The sequence below is a fragment of the Megalops cyprinoides genome, chromosome 1 (genome assembly GCF_013368585.1).
Source record: "Megalops cyprinoides isolate fMegCyp1 chromosome 1, fMegCyp1.pri, whole genome shotgun sequence".
Classification (NCBI taxonomy): domain Eukaryota; kingdom Metazoa; phylum Chordata; class Actinopteri; order Elopiformes; family Megalopidae; genus Megalops; species Megalops cyprinoides.
Genome location: NC_050583.1, coordinates 68,621,044 through 68,635,428, shown reverse-complemented (window position 1 = coordinate 68,635,428; position 14,385 = coordinate 68,621,044). Strand labels below are relative to the sequence as shown.

The 14,385-nt window shown below is 40.4% G+C and overlaps 1 protein-coding gene across 3 annotated transcripts in view; it reads right to left on the bottom strand.

The window, feature by feature from the left end:
• The window catches only part of LOC118785780 (echinoderm microtubule-associated protein-like 6), a 75,337-nt gene that overhangs the window by 8,619 nt on the left and 52,333 nt on the right, over positions 1–14,385 (bottom strand). Inside the window, exons 22-35 of one of the 3 annotated variants that reach the window (XM_036540715.1) lie at positions 13,894–14,046; positions 13,518–13,649; positions 12,775–12,863; positions 11,838–12,005; positions 11,517–11,718; positions 10,841–10,967; positions 4,905–4,986; positions 4,371–4,500; positions 4,031–4,129; positions 3,440–3,460; positions 2,121–2,294; positions 1,649–1,857; positions 706–863; positions 120–234 (exon numbers count right to left, since the gene is read on the bottom strand). In XM_036540715.1, coding sequence (XP_036396608.1) covers positions 120–234; positions 706–863; positions 1,649–1,857; positions 2,121–2,294; positions 3,440–3,460; positions 4,031–4,129; positions 4,371–4,500; positions 4,905–4,986; positions 10,841–10,967; positions 11,517–11,718; positions 11,838–12,005; positions 12,775–12,863; positions 13,518–13,649; positions 13,894–14,046 — 1,859 coding nt within the window. The remainder of the gene's footprint in view (positions 1–119; positions 235–705; positions 864–1,648; positions 1,858–2,120; positions 2,295–3,439; positions 3,461–4,030; positions 4,130–4,370; positions 4,501–4,904; positions 4,987–10,840; positions 10,968–11,516; positions 11,719–11,837; positions 12,006–12,774; positions 12,864–13,517; positions 13,650–13,893; positions 14,047–14,385) is intronic. The other 2 variants (XM_036540722.1, XM_036540728.1) reach the window with 2 other exon arrangements.

Here is a 14,385-nt window from a genome sequence, read left to right as displayed (position 1 = left end):
TACATTCAGTGTAAGCCAGGTCATTTAGTGGGTCAGTCAGTAAAGTAAATGGTTGAAATGGGACAGGCTGTACACACTACGGATGAGATCAGCCGCATTGCCTTGTCATTTGTTCTTACCTTTCCCCTGCACACAGACCTCACGTTCTCCACCATCTGACCCGTCTCCAGCTGGAAGGCCCGGCAGCGCTTCATCTCCTGGTCCCACAGCTTCACTGCCCCGCCCTCCTTAGTCCTGCAACACACATGCTCACAGCTCTTCTTATGACTAAACTCCACCTGAGGGCATCAGGGAACCACTAAACCCATTACGTTTTACAGGGATCACACAAGCTCCAATGGGAAGACCAATGGACCAATCAGGTTTAAAATATGATTCACACACTGATGCTGAGCTATCTGTCTGGTTGATTACTATGTTGATTGAGAGTGATCTGTAGGGTCTGCAGCTAGGATGACTGTCATCTGTGGTTCCTCAACCCTGAGATGTCTGTGTCTCTCAGGAATTTAAGCTGACGGATAGGAATGAGGGGGGTGACGGATATGAGTGAGCAGATGTCTGTCACCTTGAAAAAATAACGCTGACCTACCAAGCCCCCTGAGCTTCTCTGAGACCGACCCTTTGCCTCCCATCACCTCCTCCAACCCACACTGCACCGAACTTCTCAATCCCTACTCCCTTCTTCAACACACACAGGTCACTCACGGCCTCTCCTTGCCTCCCGTGACGATGAGGCCATCCCTCAGCGTGGTGTACATGGTGCACACCGGCCCCGTGTGTGCTTTGGCCACCACCCGCACCAGGAAATGGTCCCGCCAGACGTACACGTCCCCATTAATGGCACCTGTGAAAGTCAGGTTATTCTGGAGGGGAGAAAAAAACAGACACACAACTTGCTTTTAGTACAAAGCAAAATGGAGGCACGGATAGCAGGGACAGAAAAATCTATATTCATCAGTATGTCATATCGTTAGTATTTATTTGCTTGGCAGACAATCCAGTGTGATTTACAGCACTTTGCTTACATTTTATATATTATACATTAGATCTCGTTATTTACAATAGTAGAGCTCCAACTGGAGAACCTACAGCTTTTAACAGGTTACAAGCCAGGTTCCTTATTCCCTCTACAACACTGCCACCCCATATCACAAAAATGCGCAAAATGATACATAAAATTCTGTATCTTATGGGCTATTCTGAAACAAAAACAATAGACATGTGGTCATGGTGTTTAAAAAAGCCTTAAATAATCTTTTGTTTTTCAAAATAATTTTGAATACATAACCACGAAAAAAACTGTGGGAAGTGTTTTACATTACATTATTGGCATTTAGCAGATGCTCTTATCCAGAGCAACTTACATCGGTTTCAGTTTTTACAACGTTATCCATTTATACAGCTGGATATGTGCTGAGGCAATTGTGGGTTAAGTACCTTGTCCAAGGGTACAGCAGCAGTGCCCCAGCAGGGAATCAAACCAGCAACCATACATTTACGAGTCCTGCTTAACCACTATGATACACTGACATTTTGGTATGCCAAATCAGATATACAAGAATGCAACCATGCAAGATTATTCCGATAAACATGTATAACAGCCAAGGAAAGATGGTGGCAGATGTGACAGGTTGGCTGCTTTACTTACAGCACCAAAGGCCACAGACAGCATGGTCTGCATCTTGCCGTCTTCCACAGAGCCAATAACCCCCTTCTTGTACATCAGGGAGCCTCCTGCCAAGGTCCAGAACTTGATGTGTCTGATCCCCACAGATACAAACTGTGTGTCGGAGTCAGGCCTGAACTCCACCACGAAGATCCGATCTGCATGGCCTCCTTTACTGGTCACTTTGGCACCTGGGTACAAAATACCAAAGCAAGCTGAAAAGCCTGAAAAGCCTGCCTCCATAAAGACAGACAGACTGACAGACAGGCAGATACATACCTGCAGATACTACATGCAAAGCTAATCCTGGCATTGCTGACCTGGGAAATGTGGCATGTGAAACCTTACTTTCAATCACTTAACCAGTAACCAATTCCCCCCAAAATGGAATATTCTCAGCAAAGAAGCCCCTACTTCCTGCTGCCTGCCAAAACAGGAGGAGAGGCGGCCTCACCTTCCTGCCATCGCCACACAGTGATAGTGTGCTCAGGTTCCACGCCCACTGAGAGCAGGAGCTTTCCCGTGGCACTGAAGTTGATGTAGCCCACACCCTTGTTGTGTGAGCAGCGCAGGACAGACAGAGTCTGCTTACTCATGGCGTCCCATATGTGGATGGATGGGGTGGTGCCTGTGAGGGAAGAACAGATGGTTGTTCAAGAGTATGCTTTGGGTCTCTATGGCAACAAGATCGTTGTTCAGAGAGCTCTTGGAGACAGGGCAAGAATCATTTGAACCCTTTCTGTCGATCTATTGTGGAGTCAAATACAATATCCAGAGTGGAAGAAACAAAACCATGTGATAATGAATATGGCATGAGGTTTATGAATGGAGTAATGCCATGGAACTTAATGGACAACACGACTTGCTGTGAGAAGAGTAACTAGTCAGACATAAAAGAGCATTGATCTAGGGGGCTACTAGAACCATCTTTACAAAGAACATGCAACTTCTGACCCAGAATGTACATAAAGGCAACAGCACAGCAGACATTACCCAGTTCCTGTAAATACATGATTACAGTTGGCAGAAGTTTGATTTCCAAACACCTTGCTGCTAGCTGCCTGTGTTTTTGCTGTTTGCAGTACTCCTGTATATGTTTACTATATTTTGCCACAATGTCCTTGCAAGTTGCTCTGAATAGGAGCATCTGCAAAATAAATAAATAGATAAACCTAATAATAAAGTTAACAACAACAATATTAATAACATGCTACATTGCACATGACCTAAATGAGTTATCCAAATGAACTGCACAAACCCATCAGAGAGGTAGGGAAATATTTAAACTTTCAGTATGTACGTGCTCTGAAGTGTGTATGTTACCCTATTTACGGACACCCTGCAAGAAGCCAGAATTTTTGATTACACACCCTCAAAACATGTCCATGTAGCTGTCTTGGACAAACTAAACCACTCATATTTTTGCAAGAATGTATAAGAATATTTATTTTCTAAAAATAGTGACAGTGATCCCTTCATTGTTGTTCCTCTTAATATTTATATATATTTAATATTTATTGTTTAATAAAATGGTGTAGATTTCTTCAAGAGCAAAGATGAAGGACAACATGAAGGACCCCAAAATATTTTCATAACTACTGGAGTGATTATCACAACTTGTAACCGTGGAACAAAACAGGGAGGTGACTAAGTAAATATGTAATAATCCATCATAAACAGGGAGGTGACTAGGTATATATGTAATAATCCATCATAAATGAACAGGGAACCCCAGGAAAACATGAATGAGGAGGAGGAATGGGGCTAGCTTACCTGGCAGGTCTGTGACATCACCTGTTATGTGTGGGCGATGGGAAATGAGGAAGTACCAAAAGAAAACAGCTGAAATAAGTTGTTCATTTGTAATGCCCAGACACACAACACCAGCACAAGGAGACAGCCAACACGCTCAATGCAAACAAAATGATCTCAGCAACTGACTTTAAACTAAGACTCATAAAATCACAGCAGTTCCAAAAGGGACATGACCAATGAATTAGGAAACATGCAGTCAGAGAAGTACCTTATTTAACGAAAGCATTCTCAGGTAAGAGTATGCCTATAAAGGTAATTCAGGCTAACCTTAGACTGTGAACTCCATAGCCTATTTTATTGGAGTATGTGGTAGGGGTAGTCAAGTTTGGTCCTGGGGAGCCTCAAAGTTTGGGGCTTTTATTCCATCTCAGTTCTTAAACAGAATCATTCACTAGACAGAAGCTGGAACAGCCTTTTTCCCCTGGTTATAATAAGATGTCTCTAAAATCTCTAAAATTTTTTAGCGTTGGTTCTCCAGGATTAAACTTGACTTCACGCATTTACTGTAACAAACATGCACAGATAACTGAGGCTGATGCAAACACTCACCAATCTGCCCAGTGGCTATGACGTTTTGATACTTAGGATGTTGGTTGACGGTCAGACAGAGGATGTCATCTGTGTGCTCAAGGTAGAAACTCTGGGTCCCTGAGCAGAGCATAACAGTAAAGCACTGCTTGTGCACTAAGTGTTGTCACTTTGGGTTTAAAAGAAGTCCATGTCATTTATAATGCTATTCTGTTCTAGGGGGCTTCTCAATCCTTCCATTTAGTGTTAGACTAACAAATAATAATTACTTACAGAGAATATTTGTTACAAGGTTTCCATGCAATGCCTATTATCCTGCCCCCACCCTGTCACTGAGTGACAGACTCCATACTGGAGTTACCTGTGGAGAGGTTCTGCACTATTGCAGCTGCTGCTGTGTGGAAGATGATGTCAGCACCATCGTTGAGGTAATGTAGGTTATTGCGACAGTCAAAGCCCCTGTATCCAAACACATGGTCCAGCACCAACTCCTGGAAACAGGATGCAGACAACAACATGATCAGGGAGCAGGGCAAACCCACTGCTGCCAGAGCTCTGGTCAGATAGATAACCAGATAAATCCCCAAAGACACTAAAATAAAGCTCCAACTCAGCTGAGATAGTGAGGCATTTTTTTAGTCTTCTTGCACTTTTTCTACACAAAAAAGCCCTAATGAAAGTACAATAAAAATGTATTCTTAAAAATATGAGTTTATATATCCCAAATCATGCATTTAAAAAACATTTTTAACAACATTTTTCTCACATGACATAATTTGCCTCAGATTGCAGATTGCTAACTGCTTTGGTGCGTGTAATTTTGTGAGAACTGGCTTGTTTCCAGTAGTACGTTAGTCCACTGCCACATGTAAAATGAAAAGCCAGTTGGACAGACCTCCACCAGTTTCTTCTTCTTGGTGACATTATTCTTCTGCAGCTTCTCTGGCAAGGGGGCACCTCTGCTAACAGGTGGCCTGCTGGAATCAAAGAAGGCATTAATACCAGCCCTAATTCCCATGTAACAGCTACAATGGACCACATCAGTGTTCCCTGTCTGTCCAGATAAACTGAACAATAAGATGCTTATCACAGACAACTACACCTGCCAACTTTTCCAATGTTAGACATCGTTACTACAGTAAGTGTAAGGTTATCTCAATTTAAGTGGAGACCAAGACCTAGATGCACTTGGAAACGTCAGTTTGTATATGTCCTCAGAAAACCACAATGTTGCCTGTGACACATGCGCCTTGGCCACGTTTCTAAAATAGGATCACATAAATTTCCTTTGATGTACAGTATGGGATGTGACAAGGCCATGAGAGAGGATGAATCAAACATGGCTCCATCTCTCAGCTGATATGCACACATGTATAATCTGTTAATGGCAGAAAATGTCAAGCTTCGAGTAGAATTACTCCATTTTGACATCAATACAGTAAATGTCTGTCTTATTTGCAAGGAAAAGTGCTTAATTTAACACGGCAGCTTCTCTCACAAGCCTAAAATGTAAATCTAACTGTGAAGAAAAAAAAAAGCCTGCACTGCTGTGACAACTGAAGTGCTACTGACCTGTCGGAAGAACGTATTCCATATGCATTACACTGGACTTAACATAGCTGCATTACTTTATTGGATAACACACTAAAATATGCCAAGCACACAGATGATACAAGAGTAAGGCACAGTGGTGCAGTGAGAAGATCTGTCGCTTTGTAGCTCCTGAGTTCAAGATAGAAACACAATGCTGGCTTTGTCAGTGCCTTCAGTTCTCATCCGATGCTATTTGCTATTTGAAACAGTTTTTGTGTACATGGGTCTCTGCAATGGAATAGCATCCTATCCAGTGGGTCATATGCCTGCTGGGAGTGACTCACTGCTGTCCTTTACAGTAAGGATATAACACCGGTGCTTGGTGTTTTTTTTTTTTAATTCAGGTTTTGAGCTTAACGCCTTAATTAGATCAATTATTTACTCTCTTTGGCATTTTGGTTAAACAATACACTGCAGCTGAAGATGCCCTGCATTAATTAATAACTGGACCAATTCAGTGAGGGCAAGTGGTCAGAACTGAAATAAGTTAGCGTATGACTTAAGGAGTTGCTAATAATGGATGAATGCAAAACATGTGTAATTGAGTAAATTAAAATGACAACATACCTTATTAAGCATGCTTCAACTGACTGAAGTTACATTCATTTTCAGTTACATTACATTACATTCATTTAGCAGACGCTCCTATCCAGAGCGATAGAATACAAGCACAATAGAATACAAGAGTATCCATTTAAGTTGAATGAGCAACAGTGTCAGACCAGTTAATAATAACCATAATCAATAACTGAATAATAATGAATAATTTAATCACCCTCCTCACCAACTGCCACCAACAACAAATTATGATATTCTGACACAAGAAATATTTTAAGAAATAAAAGAATTGCTTTGACCACAGCATACATCTTCTCAAATTTCACACAGAAAAACTGGTTTGGCCATTCACAATTTAAGCCATTTTGATTTTCAACATGTAACAATGATTCTTCTGTTCTCCATAAAATCTGAAAAACAACACAATAAAGTCACAAAGCTCCTTCACCAGTTCTGAACAATGTTAGGCTGCTGCCTCAGAAGAGTTCACTTTAGCGTTTGCATTTGCTTTTCCTGTTATATTTTACATTGCTTTATTAAATATCCTGTGTTGCTTGCACCTAACCTCTGTCGTCATTTCAAAGCATGGCATAGTTATATATATGAAGATACTTCTGAAAATGAAAAAACCATTTCAGATGCAGGAATGAAACCCAGGATACCTCAGAATGCTGTTTACAGGAATCACTTACAGTGCAGGGGGAGAGAGTGTGAATTTCAGCAGATCTGATTCCTTCACTTAAGACCCCTTTTTGCTCTGCCTTTAAAATGTTACACAGATGCTGCCTGGAGACAACCTCAGAATACTATTCTTGTATGACACAACACTGTTGCTCACCCTGGGACACAATAATTTAAATGAGAGAGCACTCATTAAGAGTGTGTGTGGTGGGGATGGTTACGGGATTTGTAAGGATGACAAGGTGAGAAAACCATGTTAATGCCTGAAAGGAGCTCTCTCTCATTCTCTCTCTGTAGCTCCCCCTACCTAACAGCAGAGCAATAGAAAAACTATGCCACTATTCAATGACCAGGACTATTCAGGGTTCCAACTCTAGGGTTCATTCTGAATACCTTGAGCAAAAACCCAGGTGGAAATAATTACAATCACCTGAGTGACACGTGACTTATGAAAAGCAGCATAAAAAGCCGGACAGAACTACCAGAGTCAAGAAATAAAACAAATGAATATTGTCATAGAGCATATTGGTGTACAGTCACTTCACTCTAAACCCAGACTTCATGATGGATTGGTTGCCAGTAAGAAGCAGCAGTCAGACACTCCAAAATAACCTCTGCTAAATTACTCCAGTTCCAGTGCTCCTGGTTGTTCTTATCTAGATGCACATAGTAAGTAAACCTATTTTTGCAGCATTCCACAGAAAAATGCCTTAGTCACATGGATGAAGCTTTTCTGTTGCATTTTTAACTACAGTATAACCCATACTTATATGCAAGAAACAAATATTACTCAATATGTCCAGACATTTAAGAATCAGTAGCTGTGCTGCTGCGTAAAACTGAAATAAATCTGAATATTACAGGGATGAATCAACCATTTTCCTGCATGTGAGTTATGTAACGCAGTACTTACTTGACAATTTCCTGCCTCCAGAGGAATGCAGGTTAAAACACAATACAGATATTAAAGAGCTTCTGAGGAGAGTGTACTGGATGGAGCGCGCATGCTGAGTGATGATGGGAAATGAGTGAGGCTACGATTTTGTCACAGAGGTCATGGATCCTCGAAATTCAGTAATGTTGGTGAAATATGATTTTATCACAGAGGTCATGGATCCCATGATATTCAGCAATGTCTGAAAATTTCTAAATAATACCCTACGGGTAGCAGGGAGAAAAGAAAACAAGACAAAATCCAAAAAAGTGCTAAATAATTGCAAATATACAAACATACAGAGTATATTTGGAGTGGTACTGCAACTACTACCTTTTCACAGGCTCAGTCTTCTTGTGTTCACCTCAGTTTCTTGTGTTACCATCTTTGTCAGATTATTATACAACACGTGTGTAGCTAATTATGACTGTGAGATGACAGTGGAGACAGTGGCACACCGTATTTTTTGTGTGCAGCTCTTTTCCTATTTGAAAATAATTCATTCTGTCATTACTGAAGACTTAGGCGCACAGTACACTGTTGGTTTCTCTAATGGCCTGTAATGGTTCTTACAGATTTCGTTCAATTCATTTCATTCTCCCATCAAATGTTAATGTTCACTGTACTCTCTGAAAATATCTTTTCATGCTAAGTGCACAAATAGGAATTAAGAAAATTCTTTGTAAACCTATGTCCTTTATTTACTGCATTAGATGTGCACATTTGGGACTTACTGCTAACCTGTGACGTTCGCATAAAATTCCTGTGCTAAAACTGTAGCCCTGGGGAGATGGAATGGCTGGCTTTGAACAAAGGCAAAACCCAATTCTTTCTCATTTGAGGGATGAAGTAGTTAACTTCACGAAATGAGGATCAGATTATACAGTAGGAACAAAATTACTGGAATGTTATTACTCATCAAAACCAGCAGTCAAATGTATGCAAGAACTAGACCGCCATATTAGACAGGATCACATCAGAACCTTTGTTCCTAGTAAAACATAAGTCTCGCAGGGATTCTAGAATGCCCTGTTATACTTCCCTGTGTGTATGCCCACTCAGAAATCCATATTGGGATGGGCTGAAGCTTGAGAAAAACATTCAGATGTTTGTGTTTGTCCAGAGTATACAGTATTCAGTCTATGAATATGTCCAATCCAATAAAACGTTTGCCTCTCATGCAGGTCCATATATATATATATATATATATATATATATATATATATATATATATATATATATATTTATGTATATTATATATATAGACCTGCATGAGAGGCAAAACATATATATATATAATGTATACTATAAATAAATGTATATACTGTATGTCAAAATATACCCCATATATTACGAAGGCACACCTTTTGAAATAGTCAGTTTCTTGCAATTTTATATTTATCTTTCAATATGCATGTGTGAAATTGAACGTATAAAAGAAGCAATAATTATTGCTTCTATAACAATAATACAATAATAATTATAATATAATATAATAATTATAATAATAATTCATATTAATATGAAAATATTTTGCAAATATTTCGACATACGGCTTATGTATTCTCAGAATTTTTCATTTCATATTTGCCATAAATAGGGACAAATGTATTTCTACATGAAAGACAAGATTTCAGATTTTCAGAACACTAGCCAAAGATAGATTGCTTTTCAAGCATGGATTATTACAGGTTATTATTATGGGCTTCAGTTTCTGAAAATCATGGAGATGCAGGGGGAAATATGGCAGTATTGTATACTGTGGGCAGTGTAAAAGAATAATGATAATTTGAACATGGGATATGTTGATTCCAGCCAATAACATACCACCTTGTTAGCAGAACACAGGGAAAACAGGAAATTAGTAACATGCAATGAGTGGTATAGAGCAAGTCAAGTGACACTGGTAAATCAATAGCCATCCTTTCATATGATGAATGATAGGAACAACAACAATGGTGGGAATGATGTTGAACAACACCACCACCAAAAATGTATCTTGTGATGAAAAAAATGACAAAATCACATGGTGTATTAAAGATGGCTCTAAAAACAGTGAAATTCTCATGAAGCTACACTGATTGAGAGATAAGGAATGACAGTATGTAATGTCTTTGCGGCCACACTGTGTCACTGCCTACTAATTACAGAGGTGAGCTCCAAACAATCTAAGGTTAAACAATGGTCACTGCTAAATGGCAAACATAAAGGTCATTGCTAATATACAACTCCCTCAATTAGACTGATTTTACTTTGGGGATGTTAGGGATCAAAGTTGTGCTGTTACAGTTTCATATTAACTGAATTGCACTGAATTGACCTTTAATCCACTATGCTGTTAAAGCCCATATAATGAAACAAAACAGTGAGCTGTACTGTAATCTGTCTCATTGGGAAATGGTATTGTAAATGAAAAAGCAACATTATGTATTAATAATGAGAGAGAAATAGTGTGACATCAATGTTAGCATACACTGAACTCAGTCACAGAAAGATGACCTCAGCTAGGGGACAGTGACAACACTGCCGCTCCAGCACACACACGTTGGCTGAGTCATTGCTGAAATTGGAATATGAAAGGATGTGAGGTCACTATAGCTGCCGCAGGAGCTCACTACTACCAGATAAGTCAAAGCTATTGTGAAAATTGTTGAAACAAATGACTAGAGTGAACTAAGCATTGAATTCTTTGTGTATAGATAAAAGATACCTCTTGGCCCTAAGGACTGGGACCCTACTTCACAGGTGTTTCCCCCATACCCGTTATAAAATAATGTAGCACTCGTTTTTAGTTCCATAGTGACACACTCCTGCTGAAAATGGGGACCTCAAACCACCATTAGATGGCAGCAACATGTAATTGAAAGTTAAGAAGGTTTTGGGAATTCTAAATGCCTTCTCCTTACCATTAGACAGTTACATTATGTTCACCTGAAACGTACGTTCAACCAGAACCCATCACCTAAAAGCATGAGGAACCCCATTTCTGTACACAGTCATTATTGAGAGAGCAAACATATTGCGGGATTGCCATATTAAATGAGGAAATGGATGGTGGGGTGTACCTTTCTTCTGTCAGCACCTCCTTCTGCTGGTGGTGTGGTTTGGTGCCTGTCATCTGCCGGATGTTGGCCACGTAGATCTTAGAGACGTAGTCTATGCTCTTCTCCCGGGCAACATCGCTGTCGTAACCTGCACCGATATACCTGTCAGCCTCCCAGCATGTCAGAGAGCAATTCAGCCATTCTCAATAATTAACAATTAATTCATTGTTACTAGCTACTAAAGCAGTAACTCAAACACTCAGATCAAGAAAACTGAGCTCACTCAAGTGACAGAGCTCTTAATAGTTTCTCCACTGACTCAATGGTTAATTTCAATTAAGAATTTGTGGACATGCATGGGGCGATGTTGTAATGAGAAAGCAGGTGCACATTAAAGCAATACACACATACTCAAAATCACCTTATGATGAAGAAAACCATAGTTCTCAGCAACAGACCAAATCCAATCCTGCTTTCAAGGAAAAAGAATGCCTTACCACTGCCTCCCTGAGACTAAAACTGGCAACTTGGATAGCATGCCTCTTTCTGTGGATTTTCTGTGGACTAGGGGAGAGGACGCCCTTCTACGGGCATAAATAAACAGACTTGCCAACGTCAAGTTCCCCTGAGGGGTAAGGCTGGTGCTGCACACTGTGAGATAGTACGGTAAATATAGACGTATGGAAGGACGACTTACCCCCGTCCTCCTCTGCATCATCGTCTGACTCTTCACTGTCCACGGGCTTGTTCTCTCGGTTGACCCCCACCTCCCTGGACCAGATCATGAGCGCCGTGTCCAACCCCCCCACTGTCAGTAGCGTGGTGTCGTCATGGGACCACCGCACGCTGGTCACATGGGCACTGTGGGCTACGTACTTCTTAAACTTTGCATGCTGACCCTGTGGGGTGGGCATTAAGGCTTTATCATCATGGAAAAGCAGCTTAGCCCCAGCATTTGGCATTCAGCTGGTGACTCAGCTGAAATTCACCACTGTGGAGATCTTCTGTGCTCCCTTACCTTCACTGGGTACACAAACAGCTTGAGGAAGCCAAAGTCATCCCCAGTGGCCAGCAGCTTTTTATCTCCTGTGAGGGCGGTGGCATTGACGTCACTGTGGGAGGTCCAGATCCCCTCACAGGTGGGCCCTAGTACGGACGTCCAGGTGGCCCACTCGATCTTCTCAATCTGCTCGGGGGCAGGCATATTTATTCTTACTTTAGCAGGGCCAAATGAAATCAATTTTATTATTTTCAGTTTTCAATTTTTTTATATTTTGTTGATTCCCATTTCCTTGGTTTAAAATCATATTTTGTTTCATTGTAAAAATGTCCAGAGTTTCATCTTTATGACAAAAAGTACATGTGGCAGTTTTCACTTAGAATTTTTTAAATTGAGAAAAGAAAAATATTAACAATGGGGTGAAAATTTGAACAAAACAAAACTTTGTATTGTATATGTTCATGTATCTTAAATTTACTGTGGAACAATAAACCCCCAGATTCATAATAATAATCATTAATAATAATAATAGTCATAAACAATTGGTATACTCATTTGCCCTGAACTTTTCCAACAGGGCCATATTTCTAAGTATCTCTACTGCTTTTTTGGGCATTCTTTTAGACATGATTGAAGTCACTAGCTAGTGCTTGCTCAGGAACCCGTGCTTCACTTCTCTAATTGGAAGCAGAGACGGCTTTGTCAGGGCATTCAGTATTTACAATGTATCTGTGACATTTCCCAGCTGGAATTAACAGTGATTCCTCAATTTACCAAATTCTGTAATAAACCTCAGATTCTATTAAATTCTGTTTTCTCTGCAACACAGAATTCATTTATCCCTACATTAGGATAAAAATCTAAGAACGAAAAATAGTCTTTTACTGGAAAATCATTTCTGTGGTGCATCAAGGGTATAAAAAAGAATCGTATTAATTTTTCTTTTATTTCCTACCTCAGTGGGGTGGATAGTTTGCCTCTTTCCTCTTGGGGCTTCGAAGAATAATTGTTCTTTGGCACCTGAATTAACCTGTAGCAATTTACCTACATTTTGGAATAAAATAATGAGTTACAATAGTATAGAAGTATAGTATATTGCAGTATAGAAGTACAGAGATATCACAGCTGCAGGCATCTCTGTAGCTTAGTTCTGTTCTTACGATGATAAAATGGTTTTTAAATTAACTACAATTGTTTTGGTATTAACTTACAACCCACATCATTATGTTTGGACAAGAATTTCTTACTGTTGTACGTTTCGCCTCTTACAAAAAGCAAGCTCTTCAATAAAATCAGACAACCTGGCAACCTGTCATCACAAGATCTTTGCATCTTCATTACAAGATCTCTCAGAGAACCTTGGTTAAGCACATGGGATCATGAGGGAAAGAACACTGGCAGTAGACAGGGATGAACAGGTGAATGAGAGACCAAGCCAGCGAGGCTGAGCAGGTACACAGTTCATCTTATATTCTGTAGGACGTTTCTGATTGAAAACTGTCATGTGGTAAATCCTTTGTCTAAGGGCAAAATTCAATCTTAATAATGACAAAACACGTACAAACTCTCATCAAACATAGTCTAGATAGGGTGCTGCTATTACCATGCTAAGGGCCTCTACCCTGCAGTGCAGGCACAAGTGTACACCATGGAGACCCAACAGAAGCCTGTGACTGACCCCTCAATGGCCAATCTTACCACGTGTGTCCCAGTCAATGTGCCTGATGTAACTGGAGGCTCCTTTGCAAATGCCCACTCTCTTGCTGGTCAGCACATTGTAAATATCCACAAAGGAGTCATGAGAAGCCACTGCTAGGTATTTTCCAGCATCTAGATATGAAAGAAGTAAGAATTACAGGTTTTCACAGGTATTTCAGCTAAAACTTATATATTCAACACACTTCTTTAATTTAAGAATCTCTGTGTAAGTCTATGTTTCTAAGAGTTTGCATTTGGTGGGAGGATGCAGAGATGATGGGTCTTGTTGTGGTAACATTAACAACACTGATGCAATGTAACAGTAATGCTGAAAGAATCCGGCGTCAAACCCATAGTGATGCCAGACAGGAGTTACCTTGTGAAAATCTAATATCAGAGATAATGTCTTTCCTGTGGTGGAAAGACACCATGTCCTCCAGGGTGTCAGCGTTCACCACCAAGAAACTGCCATCATTCATGCCAACCGCTAAGGCTTTCCCATCAGGTGAGAAGGCACAGCATCTCCCACCTGAAACACACAGACACGATGTGTCAGGATTTCAGCGGCTGCTTCCCACAATGACCAACAGGCGTCCTCATAACAGCCTGTCTGGATTTTCTGGCTGTCGCTTCCCCAGACTTCCAGCAGATGTCCCGTCTGCCTGTTCGTGCATTGTCTAAATGAATTAATCTGTTTCATCTGTGTTTAGTTAGCTTGATCATGTGTTTTGCGTGGCATATAAGCTCTGCTTGTTCACTGGTGCATAGCTCAGTCTTGAGCTGCCATGCCCTCTGTATGTCCTTGTGCACTAAGCCTGGTTTTCCTCAAGCCTTTAATAAAACTTTGTTTTTCTATACCCCATATGTG